Source organism: Lemur catta, chromosome 18 (genome assembly GCF_020740605.2).
Source record: "Lemur catta isolate mLemCat1 chromosome 18, mLemCat1.pri, whole genome shotgun sequence".
Classification (NCBI taxonomy): Eukaryota; Metazoa; Chordata; class Mammalia; order Primates; family Lemuridae; genus Lemur; species Lemur catta.
The window spans coordinates 39,989,464-40,007,602 of record NC_059145.1 but is presented as its reverse complement, the minus strand read 5'-3'; the positions used below and the strand labels follow the sequence as shown (position 1 = coordinate 40,007,602).

Genomic DNA, 18,139 nt, shown 5'->3' with positions numbered 1-18,139 from the left:
GCAGAAATTATCTTCCTACACTGAGTCAGTACCCAGGCAGAGGATCACAGGAACTGTTGAGCCAGTTCCTGAGTGTGACCGCTGGTCTGGTTGACATCGGTTGGTCCACTCGAACACAGAGTCTGGGAAATAGCTCAAAGATCAGTCTTGGGTTCTACAACAGTGATATTATCTATGGAAGTGATTAGAGAAGTTACAAATCTTGTGATAGCCAGGGATACATGACTCCTAAGCAGTAAGCAATTAAAGGAAGGCAAGCTATGGACAATGGCTGGTTAACTTTTAGCTATGCCTATACTTCTGTAGAAATCAGACTCCTACCACAGTTCTTGCCTTATGAATATGCCTTACTTTAATATAGGTGGTTTCATTCCTGCTGCATTCCACTAGTATTGAACTGCTCTCCACTAGGAATTGGGTAAGAATGTTGGTGCACTTTTGTTCAGAGTTCCTGGGTACACTTATTCATATTGCTAAAATAATTATTTTAGAATTTAAAACCAAAGTGGATATGCATATGTATCTTTATTTGATACATGTAGTGGGTTGAATCGTGTCCCCACTAAAAGGTATATCCACATCCTCATCCCTGGAACCTGTGAATATTACCTTATATGACAGAAGAGTGAATACTACCTTATATGGCTAAAGATCTGACTAGATTAAGAATCTTGAGGGGAGGAGCTTATCCTGGTTTGTCTAGATGGGCCCTAAATACAATCACGTGTATCCTTGTAAGAGCGATACACAGGGGAGGAGACATATACGGATGAAAAGGCAAAGGGAAAACAGGCAGAGACTGGAGTGATGCTCTCACAAGCCCGGGAATGCCAGGGCAGCCACCAGCAACCGGAAGAGGCAAGGAACAGGTTCACTCCTAGAAGCCCTGGAAGGAACATGGCCCTGCCAGGTTTTAGATGTGTAGTCTCCAGAACTGAAAGGAAATTTTTCATTCATTTTCAAGGTCTAATAAATTCTAATAAGGCTTTTAGTTGTTATTAAAGGTAATGAAAAGTCAAGGGGTTGTTCATTCACTTGAATTAGATAAACCAAAACCAGAGGCTTTATTTTAATTTTATAATTAGTAAAATGGCAAAGTTCAAGAAAACTGAAAGACTTGGGAAGGACTAGAATTCTGATGTAAAAGAAACCATCAAGACTTTTTATCTCTCCTTAAACCAGGATGTTTTTCTTTAATACAGTTTCCTTCTCTTTAGATTTTTTTGTTTTTGTTTTTTTGAGACAGAGCCTCACTCTATTACCCAGGCTAGAGTGCTGTGGCATCAGCCTAGCTCACAGCAACCTCAAACTCCTGGGTTCAAGCAATCCACCTGCCTCAGCCTCCGGAATAGCTGGGACTACAGGTGCACACCACCATGCCCAGCTAATTTTTTGTTTCTATTTTTAGTTCCCAGCTAATTTTTTTCTATTTTTAGTAGAGATGGGGTCTTGCTCTTGCTTTGGCTGGTCTGGAACTCCTGAGCTCAAGCAATCCTCCCACCTTGGCCTCCCATAATCCTAGGATTACAGGTGTGAGCCACCACACCTGGCCTAATTTCCTTCTCTTTAAACTATATTTTCTTCAAACTAAGTTTCCTATAGATCTAATTCAACAAAATGAAAAATGTGGTCTCCCTATAGAGAGGAGGTTTATATTTCATGGACCTATTAATATGAAAAGTTTTCTATTCCAAATTCTGAGAAAGAGGACATTTAATTATTACCGAACAGCTGAATCTGGTTTTGGTTAATGGAGCAGATAACACTGTAGAAAAAAATGATGCCTCTGAGAATCATTACTGTGGGTCAGCCTGGACACAGCAGTTTAAAGGACAAGTCATCACCATGGAGCCTCACAGAAGGACCCTGTCTTAGTTCAGGCTGCTAGACAAAGTACCAGGCTTACAGACAACAGAAATTTATTTCTCACAGTTCTGGATTCCAGAAGTCCAAGGTCAGGGTGCCAGCATGGTCAGGTTCTGATGAGGACCTTCTTCCAGTTGGCAGATGGCCAACTTCTCGTGTCCTCACAGGACAGGAGGAGGTCGAGGGAGCTCTCTGGGGGCTCTTTTATAAGGGCACTATTCCTACCATGTGGACTCCACCTTTATGACTTAATTACCTCCCAAAGGCCCCACCTCCAATCACATTAGGGGTTAGAATTTCAACATAAGTTTTTGAAGGACACAAACCTTCAGTCCATAATACTTTCTATAGAAAATGGTGGGATGAGTTGTCAGGTTTTGGGGAGATTCTGACTGTAGGAAAGTGACGGTAGGACACTAGCTGTAGAGCCATTTCAGACGAGGCCTGCTCCCTTAGCAGAGACCTCTGTGGAGAAGTCTGTCTGGTTCATTCTTCCCCTTCTGCTGGAAAGTTAAAAGCACAAAGGCAGAAACCCAGAGGCCGTATTCATGCTGAGAGAGAGGTCCTGCTGACCAGATTCAATGTCTCAAGGTAGACACATACACGTGGCAAGCAGATTTCCTACTCCAATAATTTGGATCTGGCCCCAGGGAAGAGGCCAAAGTGGAGGCCAGGCAGGGGGTCCACACACCTGCAGCTTGTTTCTGTCAGAGCCAGATGGGCTGCACGTGGAAATCCTTACAAGCACTGCAGACTTTGGCCTAGCCTTTAAATTCAGAGCAAGCTGGCGAGGAGAAGAGATTGGATGTGGGTTCCAGCCATGTAAAATGGAGATCCAACTGCCTGACGTGCCAGTGGCACTAATCTTCTCCTTCCTGGATGCGTTCAGCTTGCTGCAGGTCTCCCGAGTGAACAAGGTAAAGGCTCCCCACCCTCCACTGCTCCGTCTGGATTTCCCACACCCCTCCACCACTCCGCCTTGTCAGTTCTTGCACAAGGCCCCTTCCCCCTCTCACCCTCAGCCATGGGATCTCGGCCACCCAGCATCAGACCACACAGCCTTCCTTCATTACTTAAATTTACCTTGTTCAGACCCACCCATTCGGCTCTGATATACCAGCGTCCCAGAGGCTCAGTCACTTCTCTTGAGCAGTTTGAGCACCAATTTGCAGAACAGCAGAGGGACAGTTGAGCACCTGGGAGTTAGCATCATTCACCTGAGGGCCTCATAGTCTGTTAAACGCAAAGACCAGCTGACATACAGGAGTTGTGCTGACTAAATGGTCCCTGAGGCTCCCATTTCAAGCCCTAGGAAATTAGCACTTCTTCCTCTGAACTCTCACTGGCATGCGGAGTGCCTGTATTAGCAGATAGGTCTCTGCTGTTGCCATTTCCCTGTCTCCCCAACTGGGAGTTCTTTGATAGCTGGGATCCTGTCTGATTAACCCGTGTGGGCCCGGCTCCCAGAGCAAATGATAGCAGAGGAGGAGCCAACACTCGGGTACTGATAGCCTGCTCATCTCTTCCTTTTTCTCCATAGTGTTGGAATAGGATTGCAGACAGTGATCACCTGTGGAGGTGAGTAGGGGAAGGGGCAGGTACGGTGGGGAGGGAGAGGAGGTGTCCGATTGCACACCTGCACTCTACCCAGGCCTGTGCTGAGGGAGGCAAGCAGCAAGGTCAGGGTGAGCGCAGGGTCAGGAGATGTAGCAGTGGCTCTGAGGAGGTGAGCTGAGGACAGCCTGATGGGATTGTGACTGTTTACAGAACACTGTGTCTGAAGAGATGGGGCTTCTGCGACCTCACCTCTAAGAGGCTGGGCACACAGACATGGAAGCAGTTCTTTCTCCGCCAAATAAAGGAAGAGCGTCAGATGGCACTGGCACAACCAGATGACTTTATCTGCAAAGAAGTAACTGCGGACCTAGGTATGGGGACATGTACCCTAGAGGAACACGATAAACTTATTGTCAGGAGTCTGCTCGATTTTATTTTTCTTGTATACAGCTCTGTGTTTTCATCCAGTGCAAAGGAATTAAAATGTAACAGGTCAGGTTTGCTGTGGCAGCCATGTGACTAGTCCCCCCACAGTCCTTTCCTCTCTCATTCCCGTGCTCTGTGCTGAATGAAGAAACCAGAGTGATCTTTTCACAACATAAAATCAGGCCCTGTGTCTCCCTTTTCCCAAAGGCTTCCCATCCCTCCTAGAATAAAAATCTGAAAAAAATTAGTGGGAAGCTCTGAAATAACAGAGGCTCTGCTGCTCACCTTATTCCTGATAACTCTTAAAACTCATAAAAATCTCTCTATCAGAGAAATGTTCTATCTGTTTTATATCTATGGAAACTGAGATTAAAGAGGAAAAACAAGTTGGCCGGTATCTCTCAAATGGCCAGTCTGCAAAGGGAACCCATGTTTGGCTGACTTGGAAGCCCAATTTCCATCTTCCTCTGAGAGAGTACAGGAAAACTTAAAAGTATCTTTATTTGGTTTGGGTCATCCCTCAACTATCTAGTGGCCAAGTATTATCTGTGTTTCCTTCTAGGAGTCTTTGAAGAGGTGGCTTATCTCTCAGCAAACGGCTTCACAATGGATGGACAAAAGAAGTCAGTTGTTTGTGTTGTGTCTTCAAAGCACACACTTTATACCTGGGATGTGCAAGAGGTGAGCCTGGCCAATGAGTAGCGAAAGTAATGCATACCTGCATCCATGCTGCTACACATACAAAACAGAAGTGGTAACAGAAACAAAGTTTCAAAGCAGGTTTTCTAACTTGTCATTTGTAACCTTTTCATTTAGATCATAGACACAGAGAATTCACTTTTTAATATGTTTCTATATATGTACTTATACCAGGACTTATTTTCTACGAGCAAGATGGAGTGACTTTGAAACAATCTTTTGGCTATATCCTCTATTTTACCTATTCTACTGTCTTTGTGTCAATGTTTGGCATTTATTTTATGGACTTTTTCAGAAAGTGGTCTCTAACTCAGATGACCTCCCAGAAGCACAAAGGTTTTATAGGGATATGTAGTGTAAGGAGCACTGAATAGGGATTTGGAAGACCCCAAAGTGGGTCCCAAATTATTGTATTTCCTTGGATTTCTCTGTTTGGATTTCTCTTTCCCTCCCTATAAAAAAAAAAATTGGATGACTCTCACTCAGGGTCTTCTGAACTATGATAAATACTGTTTTATGAATATATGAGGTGGCAGGGAAATGGCTTAAAAATCTAGAAGGGGGCCAGGTGCAGTGACTCACACCTGTAATCCCAGCACTATGGAAGGCCAAAGTGGGAGGATCACTTGAGGCCAGGAGTTCCAGACCAGCCTGGGCAACATAGCAAGACCCTGTCTCTACAAAAAAAATTTTTTTTAATTAGCTGGGCATAGTGGCACGCACCTGTAGTCCCAGCTATTTGGGAGGCTGAGATGGGAGGATCACTTGAGCCCAGGAATTCGAGGTTGTAGTGAGCTATGATCATGCCACTGCACTCCAGCCTGGGTGACAGAGTGGAGACCCTGTCTCTAAAAAAATTCTAGAAGGATAGAAGGGTATCTTTTGGATAATTTTCCTCTAGGGGAAATTGAATGTCCCTGCGGACATTCAAGCAGCCCAATGAAGAGGTCCACATGGCAAAGAATTCAGATCTTCTGCCAACAGCCAACAGCAACCTGCAGTCATGTGAGTGAGCCATCTTAGAAGCAGATCCTCCAGCCCCAGTCAAGCCTTCAGTTTACGTCTTGCTACAACCTCATGAGAAACCCTAAACCAGAACCACTCAGTTAATCCACCATTGAATTTTTGGCCCACAGAAACTGTGTGAGATAATGTGTTTGTTGCTTTAAGCTGCTAAGTAATTTGTTATGCAGCAAGAGATAACTAGTATAGTTTTCATTACCTGGAAGTAGGGTGCTGCCATAACAAAACATAAAACATTAAAGAAGCCTTGAAACCAGGCAATGGAAAGTTGGAAAGACTCTAAGGAGAGTGGTGGGCCTTGAAGAGACTGTTAGTAAAAATGAAATGCCCTGCCATGAGGGCTTAAAGGAAAGGGTAAAAAATGTTATTGGACACTGGAGGAAAAGGGATCCTTGTTATATGGCAGCAAAAGTTTAACAACACTGTGACCCATGGTAAGGTGAAAATTTAAAAATGTATTTAATTAAAAATGAATTGAGTAACCTTGCTAAGGAGATTTCCAGGCAGCATTCTCAATGAGGTTGCTTCTTGCTTCTTACAGTAAAACACAACAGGAGAGAGAGAGAGAAGATAAAGACTGCCAAACTAAAGTGAGCTAGGAACTGCTAGCTTTGAAAATACCCAGATAGGAAATTATGCTGAAATTTAAAAAATGGATTCCAAGAAAAGATCTATCCATAGCACTGCCAGTAAATTATACTATAAAGATGAAGCCAAAAGGGGGGTGGCTGCAAAATTCTTTGTTAGACTTTAGAAAGATCTAAGGAGGTGCCTCAGAGAACTGTTCAGTCAAGCAATAGGACTTCTAAAAAGCTTAAGGCATTATCCTCAGCACCCCCAGCAGAAGCCCAAGATATAAAAGGATTTATTGCAAAGACTCGTGTGGCATGTGTCTAGGGTGTAAACTCCAATAAGATTCTTAAGAGATCCACAAAGTTTTTAAGAGAATTATATTGGCAGAAACACTGCCAGCTTGGGCTTAAAGGGACTGAAACATTACAAAAGGAAAAGAAGTCTTTGGATTCCAAAACTTTTACAGATAGGAAGCAGGCTACAAAAACTACTTGGCTGCAAAATTGGGCCATATATGGAAAGGGAAGGATGACTCAGAGGACAGAACCAAGAACCTAGAAAGTGGAGCCAAGAGTCACGAAGAATCTTTCTCAGGCCTTAAATCCTAATCAACAATCTGTCAGCATGTTCTCTATTGGATTTCAAAATTTCTGTGTAGTGGGGATTCACTGGTGCTTCCCTTCCCCATTTGCCCCCAGTTTTCTATTCCCCCCACCTTTTTTTTCTAGATGAGTTCTCATTATGTTGCCCAGGCTGGTCTCGAAGTTCTGGCTTCAAGCAATCTTCCTGCCCTCAACCTTCTGAATAGCTAGGATTACAGGTGTGCACCACTGCACCCAGCCCCAATTTTCACCTTTTTTGAATGACAGTGGTTATGTTATTCTATGACTACTCTTGCACTTTGAGGGTACAGGGAGCAGATAATGTCTATATTTAGGTCAGAGATTTTCATATCAAGAAGAATTGAATCTAAAGAGCCTCATCTACACCTGGTCCTAATTAAACAGTGAGATCCTAGACTTTGCAATGATGCTGTAATGGTCTGAGACATTTGGGGCATTGGGAGATGGCGAGTGTATTTTCATATAGGAGGGAAGTGAATAATTAGGGCCCACAGGGTAGACTGTGGCCCATAGAAGTCACAATCTTGGGTAGCCACTGCCACAGCCACAATGTTATAAGGACACTCAAACAGCCCTCCAGAGAGATCTGTGTGGTGAGATACTGAGGATTCCCGGCAGTAGCCAACACCAGCCATGTGAATGAGCCATTTTGAAACTCAAACTTGACTTTAACCTCAAGAGACCCAGAGCCAGAATTACTTTGTTAAGCTGCACCTGAATTTCTCACCAACAAAAACTTTGAAATTAGGCTTGTTGTTTTAAGCCACTAAATCTTGAGAGAATTTTCTACATGGCAATAGATATCACTACACAGGAAACCTGTTATAGGGTTAGGAATCAAAGTAGTAATTACCTTTTAGAGGGATGGAGGGGTTATTTTATTTTATTTTATTTTATTTTATTTTATTTTATTTTATTTTATTTTATTTTCTGAGACAGAGTCTCTGTTGCCCAGGTTAGAGTGCTGTGGCATCAGCCTAGCTCACAGTAACCTCAAACTCCTGGGCTTAAGTCATCCTCCTACCTCAGCCTCCTGAGTAGCTGGGACTACCGGTGCATGCCACCATGCCTGGATAATTTTTTCTATTTTTAGTAGAGACGGGGTCTTGCTCTTGCTTAGGCTGGTGTCGAACTCCTGATCTCAAGTGATCCTCCTGCCTTGGCCTCCCAGAGTGCCAAGGTTATAGGTGTGAGCCACCGTCCCCGGCCTGGAGGGGTTATTAAATTGAATAATTGCAAGGGGACTTTGGGAGGGCTTAGAAATAGTACATTGGTATTCACTTATATTAATAAAAATTTATTAAACTTTACATTTATGTTTTTACTCTTTTTTATGATATGCTTCATATTTTTTTCAAAAAGGCTGAAGAAGAGTCTAGAAAGGAAACTATTCTGTCTTGTTTGCAATGTACAAAGTTGATGATGGAATAACAATTTGCATGATAGGTAATACCTTTTGAGCTCCTACTGTGTCCTAGGCAGAATTCTAAGTATGTTTCATGTGTTGTGAAATGTAATCACAGCCCCATAAGAAGCCAAGAAGCCATGGTAATATGTGCCTTGCTGAATGTTGCATGGTTAGTAAGAGGCAGAACTGATCTGAGCCCAGGAAGTCTGATCATTCTTTATGCCTGTCATGTAGCAAGTTCCTGTCTCTGAGTATATTGCATAGCTCCTGTTTTCATGTTCATTGCCCAAAAACAATTGAGATGTTTAGAATTTTCGTATCCTTTTCCCAGAAGCAAGAAGTGGATCTGATTTTGTAGAGGCTTCCAAATAAACATGGGCAGAAAGAAAGCACGGTAGGTGCGAAGAGCTCTTTGGACACAGATAGTGTTACTCTCGTTCTCTAGGGCGCTATGATGTGGTCGAGCCCCGCCCAGGAGTCCAGCATCGTGTATCTGGCAACTATTCCTCAGATGCATCTTGCAATCACTCTTGATATCGAGGGGACTATCAAAGTGTGGAATTGTCAGGACAGGGATGCTCTGGCTGCTTTTGTCATGCCGTGGACCTGTGCTTCCATGGAAGCCCATTTCTCAAAGGATGGCTCATTCCTAATGGTAAGTGAGCCCTGAATCTAGAAGGGGCCCACAAACCAAAATGCCTACTGCCTTGACAGGTGTCAAGTTCCCATTACTGTCACATCCCAATCTGTCCTCCTGGAGCATCCCTTTCACATAGCCTGAGAGTCAGTCACAATATTCCAAGGGATGTTGCCATACAAACCTCCATACCATTTTGGCCTTTGACCTAACTCAAGTACATTTCCTCAGCCATTCTTCAAAAAAGAAAAAAGAAACAGAAAACTTCTTGAATTATTTCATATATGTCTCTTCTTTCAAGTGTGTGTTGTTGTATGGTCCATGAACTAGAACAGGGACAGTGGAGGGGGAGAGATGGGTTTGGGGAGACATTGAAAAAAAGTATAGTGTTAATACGCTAATGAATAACTATCTGTGAGAAGAGTGCTTTTGGGGCTTAGAAAGTTTTATTCTATGGGATCATCCCAACAATGTGTGAGGCAGGCTGCTCAGAGGTTTTGACCTTCATTATGTGGCATATCTTGCTGCAGACAGTGCTGCCTCCTGTGTACTTTAGGATTTCACGTCTCTTTCTATTGCTATGGCAAGGATGCTTTGGTTTCAGGTTGGCAATTCTGAAGGGGACATCTACACATTTACAGTGCCTGAGTTAAAGAATATTTCAAAAGTCAATGCATTTCAACATAGTGTTGATCTTCTACACTGCTCTCCTGACAAGAAATGGATCTTTGCGGGTGGGATCCATCAACACATCTTCTCAAAGGTAGGTGCGGCTCTGTGTGCCCCAACTTCCAGATGGGAGGGTCAAGCATTAGGAAGGTCAGGTTAGAAAATATTTAGAGAAACTGCAGAGCTCAGTGAGGACTAGGCACACTTCTCCTTCCTCTCTAAGGCCATATCACAAGGGGAATGCATCCTGTAGTCAGGAAACAATGCTCTGTGAAACTATAATATCCAGTTGCCACAAAAAATGTTTATTAATGAAAATTTATTCAGGAAGACTGAATCTGCCAAAGAGATGGAAGAGGTTGAGAAGAGGTATCAAGAAATTGGAGGCCGGGCGCGGTGGCTCACGCCTGTAATCCTAGCACTCTGGGAGGCCGAGGCGGGCGGATCGTTTGAGCTCAGGAGTTCGAGACCAGCCTGAGCAAGAGCGAGACCCCGTCTCTACTAAAAATAGAAAGAAATTAGCCAAACAATTAAAATATATACCAAAAAATTAGCCGGGCATGGTGGCACATGCCTGTAGTCCCAACTACTCGGGAGGCTGAGGCAGGAGGATTGCTTGAGCCCAGGAGTTTGAGGTTGCTGTGAGCTAGGCTGATGCCACGGCACTCACTCTAGCCCGGGCAACAGAGTGAGACTGTCTCGAAAAAAAAAAAAAAAAAGACAGTTCCCTGTATGTTGAAGTGACGAGCAGCAACCACTCGACCCTTCCTGAGGTGCAGAATAGAGCTTTGGCCACAGGATGGGGATTTTTAAGGAGGCTTCTCTGAAGTCACTCCTGCACCAAGATGCTATAACTTCCCTCTTCACCTGACGACACGTGCAATACTCTCTCTTCAGGTATTTTTCACAGACAGCTTACTGAAACCATCAGAAGACAGCATCCCTCTGTCTCTGGAGTTCCCGTGTGCATCATGCTACAGAGCCTGCTGGACCCCACGGATGGAAAGTAGGATAACACTGATGTTCCGAAAAGAGACTACCAAAACGACGGGATTTGCCACCTTCGATCTAGCAACTGAGAGCGCTGAGGGCCAAACAGTCATCCGAGGTAGCCTACGCCATGTCAGAAACGTTTACTTCTCTTCCGTATCACACACGCATTCGTGTTAAGCTGTGAATTCACGTAAACAGGTCGATCTGTGTAAAGGGAGCAGGGCTTTCTTTGGCTGGGGGTGAGCCCACGCCTGTTTGATGCTAACACCCATGCTGAGCTCTGCACTCCACCCTGGGCAGACATGCTGAGGTTGCCATCACGTTGCAGGGCCTGGATGCTAATGCCCCTTCCCACTGCTGACCCTCCCTCAATGCCCGAGTGATTATTTCTCATCCACAGCCTTCTATCCCTGTGTCATAGCTCCCACTATCGTGGTCAGAGACGTGCTGTTGGACCGCTGCACTACCCTCCGTTTTCCTCACAGGACTGAAGGCCTGTGGGAGTAGGGAGTATGTTTTTCCATTCAGTGTAAGGGTATTGTTCTGACGAAATGATTCCATCTTTACCTGCGTGTGTGTGTGTATGTGTGTGCACATATGTGTTTTGTATGAAAACAGCACATCAGATCGGAAGTTTCCTGTTACCAGTTCACGTGCAGAGTCCTCTGTGGATGGGAGCCAGTGCTGAAAACCTGATTGTCTTTTCGAGCGGGCCGTACTTGTTCCTCTTCACCATCAATGGCCTCCTGCTGCAACAATTTGAGCACCACCAGGAAACCATTGTCGACTTGTGGGTGGTACGTATGACCCTTCTCTTCCCACTGCTTTTGATCTGACTTTGACTTTGTGGCCACTCACTCAGGGTGTCCTTTGAAGGATTCTCTCCATGTCCTCACTACATCCTTGGATGACTCTTTGCATGTGTACATGTGGGAGGAGGAAGGCCGCTATCCATACCTCAAGAGCTGCTGTCACCTGGGACACATGCAGCATGATCAGCCGCTGCCGAGCCGGTGAGCCCTGCTTTGTGATCTAAGCTTTCTCTGAAAATTTGTAATTTCCACATTAAAACAAAGAGTGAGTAGGTTTTATCCCATGATTCTGATTGAGGATGGATAGGAGTAAACTTACGCCTGAAAAGAGAATTGCTAGTTCTTGGAAGTCACAGCACTTGCAATAGATGTCAAAAGACTTTCCAAAGTGGCTCTCAATTTATACTCCCACAAGCAGTGTATGGAAGACTATATCCTCAATATCCTATCTTTACTTCAAGGTTCGTACTTTGTTTGAGTTCATTCATCATTTGGGTTACTTCTTTAGTGAGCTGCCTTAATCTTCATCTTGCTAATTTTTCCGCTGGTTTGCTTGCCTTTAAATTATTTTCCTTGAGATTTTACATATTGTACATAGAAATCTTGTCTTTCATATGCTTTACAAACATTTTCTTTCAGACTGTTTGTCATTATAATGCTTATAGTGCATTTTTTTGCAATATCTAACAAAATACATATACATATACCCTTTGAACTGCCAATGCCACTAAAAGGAATTTACGCTGAAGGTAATCCAATGATTAAAAATACACTGGCTGTTCATCAGAGTGTCATTGTGACTGCTAAATGCTGGAAACTACTTAACCACCCAAACGAAAGATTATTTAAATTACTACAGTAATTTAAATGGAGTTTATGCAGTTGTTGTTAATTTTTTAAGAGGTGCAATTTCTATGTTCAGATAAGTTATTTCTAGAGTTTTTGAGGCAAAAATATTATAATTAAATATATACAATTATGCTTAGCACACTTTCATGTTTTTTACTGTATGTATCATATCTAATCTTAGCCTATACCAATCATAAATACTCATTTCCTTTCAATAATTTCTAATACTTCCCCACCATATCAGGTGTCCAGTATTGTATAACTTTGTATCTTTTATCTATCTGAATTTTTTATAAGGCAGAGAAATTTTTTGTTTTTCCCCAACTAGAATCCAATTGCTCAACACAGTTTTTTTTTGGTAAAAATATAAAATTCTATAATCAGAAGCACAATAAAACCATGGACCATCACTCCCAAAGTTTCCTCACGCCCCGTTGCAGCCTGTCCCTCCTCCCACCTCCAGCGCCAGGCAACCATTGATCTGCTGTCTGGACATATAAATTAGTTTATATTTTTAAAAATGTTATGTAAATGGAATTATATAGTATATATTCCTTTGTGCCTGGCCCCTTTCAATGAGCACAGTGTTTTTGAGATTCACCCATGTTGAGTGCATCAGTAGTTCACCCCTTTTTATTGCTGAATAGTGCTCTACTGTATAGATACCCCACGGTTCATCACTTGACCAGCTGAGGAGCATTTCTGCTGTTTCCAGTTGTGATGATTATAAATAAAACTGCTGTAAACATTTGTGAATAGATTTTTGTGTGCATTTACCTAAAAGTAGAACTGTTGGGTCACATGGTAAGCATATGTTTAACTTTGTAAGAAACTGCAAAACGCTTTCCCAGGGAGCTATACCTATTTGCACTCTCACCAGCAATGTATGAGAGTTCCAGTTTCTCCACTTGGTATTGTTTGGATTTTGTTTTATCTTTTTTACATTCTGATAGGTATATAGTGATTGATTGTGATTTGTGTGCCTTTTCCCAATGATGTTGAGCAATTTTTTTGTTTACTTATTTGCCATCCAAATATCTTCTTTGTTGAAGTATTTGTTCAAATCTTTTGACCATCTTTAAATTGGGTTGTTTATCTTCTTTTTTTTTTTTTTTTTGAGACAGAGTCTCACTCTGTTGCCTGGACTAGAGTGCCGTGGCATCAGCCTAGCTCACAGCAACCTCAAACTCCTGGGCTCAAGTGATCCTCCTGCCTCAGCCTCCCAAGTAGCTGGGACTACAGGCATGCACCACCATGCCCGGCTAATTTTTCTCTCTCTCTCTCTCTCTCTCTCTCTCTCTCTCTCTCTCTATATATATATATATATATATATATATATATATATTTTAGTTGGGCAGATAATTTCTTTCTATTTTTAGTAGAGACAGGGTCTCGCTCTTGTTCAGGCTGGTCTCGAACTCCTGAGCTCAAATGATCCACCTGGCTCGGCCTCCCAGAGTGCTAGGATTATAGGCGTGAGCCACCGTCCCTGGCCAAGATCATTATATTCTCTTGCTTATCCTTATATAATGACCTTCTTTGTCTTTTTTTACTGACTTGAATTTAAAGTGTGTTTTTTCTAAGTATAGCTACTCCTGCTTGCTTTTGGTTTCCATTTGTGTAGAATATCTTTTCCACCCCTTTACTTTCAATCTATATGTGTCTTTATGGGTAAGATGAGTTTCTCATAAGTGGCATACAGTTTAATCATTTTTTTATCCATTCTGCCAATCTATATCTTTTAAGGTGAGCATTTAATCCATTTGCATTCAAGGTAAATATTGATATGTGAGGTGTTGTTCCTGTCATATTGTTAGTTGATTTCCAGTTGATGTCTTTTTGTCTTTCATTTGCTGCATTTCTGTTATGTTGCCGTTTAATTTCTTTCTCTTCCTCCTTAGTGTGATTGTTTTGCAAGACCTGTGAGTTTTATATTTACATGTGTTTTCATGGTAGTGAATATTGACTTTCGTTTCCATATTTAGGACTTTTTTGGGCATTTCCTGTGGGGCCAGTCTAGTGGTGGTGAATTCTCTTGGTGTTTACTTGTCAGGAAAATAGTTTATTTCTCCTTTATTTGTGAAGCTTATTCTGGCAGGATATAAAATTCTTGGCTGGCAGCTTTTTTTGTTGTTGTTGTTTTTTGAGACAGAGTCTCACTCTGTTTCCCCGGCTAGAGTGAGTGCCGTGGCATCAGCCTAGCTCACAGCAACCTCAAACTCCTGGGCTTAAGCAATCCTACTGCCCCAGCCTCCCGAGTAGCTGGGACTACAGGCATGCGCCACCATGCCCAGCTAATTTATATATATATATATATATATATATATATTTTAGTTGGCCAGATAATTTCTTTCTATTTTTAGTAGAGGCGGGGTCTCGCTGTTGCTCAGGCTGGTCTTGAACTCCTGACCTTGAGCAATCCACCCGCCTCAGCCTCCCAGAGTGCTAGGATTACAGGCGTGAGCCACCGCATGCCCGGCTGCTAATCTCTGAGTTTTTTTAAGTTTTTTAAATTTTTAATTGGCAAAAAATTGTATATATTTATGGGTTACAATGTGATGTTTTTTTACATGGATATATTATGGAATGGTCAAATCAGGCTAATTAACATATCCATCATTTCTTTGCAGCAAAAACACTTAAAATCCTCTTTTAGCTATTTTTGAAGTATGTAAGACATTATTATTAACTAGAGTCACCATGCTGTGCAATAGATCACCAGAACTCAGTTTCAGTTAGACAGGAGGAATGAGTTCCTCAGTTACAACTCTAGCTCCTTGCCCTGTAGCACATAGCCACACTGGCCTGGTTTTGATGCAATGCACACAAGAAGCTTGCCCTGCTGGAACTGCTCCTTCAGAAGACTGCTGATTTTGGCATTCTTTTTCCTTTCATCATATTTCTTCTGAATATTTTTGGATTGTTTTTATTTAAAATTTCTTCTTCCTCAGGAGTCTGCTTGGCCCCCTTCTTGCAGCCTAGGGGCAGTGCACAGTGGGACTCGTACCACTGTTGGTGCAGTGTGCTGTCATTAAGCACAATGCAGTTCTTCACCAGGGTCTTGGTGCAGACCAGATCGTTGTTGGATGCACTGTAGACAATATCAGTAATCCTTGTTTTGTGTACAACACTCTGAGCCCCAAGAGAAGCTCCCCATGTCCAGCCTCAGGGCACAGTATTTCTCGTTACCTCCACACATATGTATTTGATGAGGGCCAATCTTAGTGTTAGCAGTGGGGCATCCCAGCTCATACTTCACTTCTTGTGGTAGGGCTTTCTCTTGCCCCTGGTCTTGCAATGTTTGTTCCAGTTGTCCAGAGAGATGCCCATTGCTCAGCCAGAGGCTTTTTAGTTTGATGCAATCTCACTTGTCTATTTTTGCTTTTGTTGCCTGTGCTTTTAGGGTCATGTCCAAGAAATCATTGCCTGTGGAATAGAATGTTCCTAAAACAAATGATAAATGCCTGAGGTGATGGATACCCCAATTACCCTGATTTGATTAATACACATTGTGTGCCTGTACCAAAACATCACATGTACCCTATAAATATATACAACCATTATGTGCTCATAATTAAAAATAAAAATGTTTTAAAAAACAGTGATATCTTTGTTAAAAAAAAAAAAAAGAAAGAAAGAAATCACTGCCTAGACCAATGTCATGGAGCCTTTCCTGTATGTGTTCTTCTAGTGGTTTTACAGTGTCTGGTCTTACATTTGTCTTTAATCCATTTTGAGTTGATTCTTGTATAAAGAGTGAGATATAAGGGTCTATTTTTATTCTTCTGCAAGTGGATACCCAATTTTCTGAACACTGTGTAATGAAGAAACTGTCCTTTCCCCATTTTGTATTCTTGACACCTTTGTCAAAAAGAAATTGATTATAAATGCGAGTTTATTTCTGAGCTTTTTATTATATTCCACTGGTCAATGTATCTATTTTTATGCCAATATCATGCTGTTTTGATTACTACAGCTTTGTAATATATATTAAAATCCAGTGGTGTAATGTCTCTACCCTTGTTCTTTTTGCTCAAGATGGCTTTGGCTTTTTTGGGTCTTTCTACTCTGCCTTTTAATTGGTGTATTAACTTCTTTTCTTTCAGCATTTGAAAAATGTTATGCTACTTCCTTCTGGCTTCCATGATGTCTGATAAGAAATCCATTGTCATTCTAATCTTTGTACCTCTATAGATAATGTGTCATTTTTCTCTGGCTGATTTCAAGTTATTTTCTTTGTCTTTAACTTTCAGATATTTTATTATGAGGTGTCTAGTGTGAGTTTCTTTGACCTGTTTAACGTGTTTGGGTTTGATCAGCTTTTTAAATCTGTAAATTTACCACTTTGGGAAAGTTTTCAGCTACTACTTGTCTCTGCAGTGGTTGGTGGGGAGAGGAAGGGATGCCACTTCTAGTCACCTTAGTGCAGGGGAGGAGATGGCCAATAGGGCTCCATTTCACAGTGCCCGCAAGCCCAGGTGGGGAGGGGGACAGGTGCCAACTTTGCTTAGGTTAGTGTAAGGCAGGGATTATCAATAGGGCTCTACCCCCTACAGTTTCTGGGCTCCTAGTGGAGAGGAATAAAAGTGCCACCTCATTACTACAGAATGAGAATCATTGCCAGAGGATGTCCCACCATGTCCACATCTCTCAGTGGAGAGGGAGGTATGCCACCTTTTATGGTAGTCACTTGGAGTAGAGCAGGTGAAGTCAAAACAGAGAAGAATTCTATTTTAAAATAAAAATCCTTTCTCTCTAGTCATTATTAAGCCAGATAATCTTTCAAATCCGAGCTATTGAGAATTTCTGGCAGTGATGTCAGAGCAGGTTGGAATTGCTACTCCTGCAAATGATAATCAGTGTAACTTTGTGAAACATATGCAGTTATTCAAAATCAAATCTAAGAGTGTGATCAAAGGTTCAATTAATTTGGGAAGAATATTTGTTTTAGTCAAGTTCTAATTTAGTATCAACAATGGATATACCAACTTGCCCTTTTTTCCTACTGATGATCTTGTTTTTTCTATTGGCAGGTATATCTCCAAGGCAATATGTGATAATGTGAGCATAGCACATGTGGTGTCAAAACGTGGTAAATTCAGCAATCTGGTGATGTATTCTTTGCATATGTAATATGGACACTAATGGAATTAACCTTGCATCATCTTCCTCACTGTAGTAAAGATAATTGTGTTTGCAAGCCCAGACTGATTATTTTAGTGACATTAAGAAGTACTGACTTAATTATCTACAGTGAATCAGGCACTGTGACAGAGACCACAGACAGGCTCCATGCAGATAGAGTGTGGAACAATTTATCCTTTATCCTTGCCATCACAGAGAGTATAGGGTGCTAAGAAAGTGAAGTATGAATGGTCACACAAATATACAATTCCAAACAATTCAAGGGAAGCATATTACAGGGGAAAACTGAGATTGTGAATTTAGATTGGGCCTTGTTTAAAAGTGAAGGCATCTATACAAGTGAGTGTTCTTGCCTATAAGCAACCAAAAACAAATTCTGTCAAATTTAAGCAAAAAAGGAATGTATAAAAAAGACATAGAGGTTAGTAATTAGAGATAGTTAGAAGAAGAGACTTAGAATATAGATGGGAGTAAAAGTGCTCATGAGGACTAGGAAATAGAAAATATATCAAATGCTAAACCACAGGCAAGTTTCAATTTGCATATCACCATAGCCACTGTGATAGACATGTCAAAGAGCTACCCAGCCGTCCTTGTATCACCAGCTAAGGATTTGGAGTTCTAAGGGAGAATGCTAACATTCAAGCCTGAGACACTGCTCTCCTGGCTTTGTGGAGGTTAGAAGAAAGATAATCAGACGGGGAGATCATACTCTCATGGGAATATCATCCAATGAGAGGTTTCCCCAGAAGGCAGTACCCACTATCCCCTCTCTGTGGGAAAAAACTTGAAGCTGTGACCAGCAGAATAAAGGAAAGGGGAAGCCCAATGAACGATCTGTTGAGAAGAACAAGGTTGA

The 18,139-nt window shown here is 42.0% G+C and overlaps 1 protein-coding gene and 1 pseudogene across 2 annotated transcripts; one reads left to right on the top strand and one right to left on the bottom strand.

Moving 5' to 3' along the window:
• The first annotated feature begins 1,964 nt into the window (after positions 1-1,964).
• FBXW12 (F-box and WD repeat domain containing 12) lies at positions 1,965-17,624 on the top strand. 2 transcript variants are annotated; one of them, XM_045530347.1, is made up of 10 exons: positions 1,965-2,783; positions 3,407-3,444; positions 3,634-3,794; positions 4,412-4,530; positions 8,621-8,830; positions 9,417-9,575; positions 10,379-10,589; positions 11,123-11,271; positions 11,351-11,487; positions 17,169-17,624. In XM_045530347.1, the coding sequence occupies exons 1-10, from the start codon at positions 2,448-2,450 to the stop codon at positions 17,266-17,268; spliced, it is 1,620 nt and encodes a 539-aa protein (XP_045386303.1). In that variant the 5' UTR covers positions 1,965-2,447; the 3' UTR covers positions 17,269-17,624. The 2 variants fall into 2 exon arrangements, with proteins under 2 accessions (XP_045386303.1, XP_045386302.1); XM_045530346.1 differs by having other exon boundaries at positions 11,093-11,271.
• On the bottom strand, positions 14,897-15,465 carry LOC123623613 (annotated as a pseudogene).
• Positions 17,625-18,139: the final 515 nt, after the last annotated feature.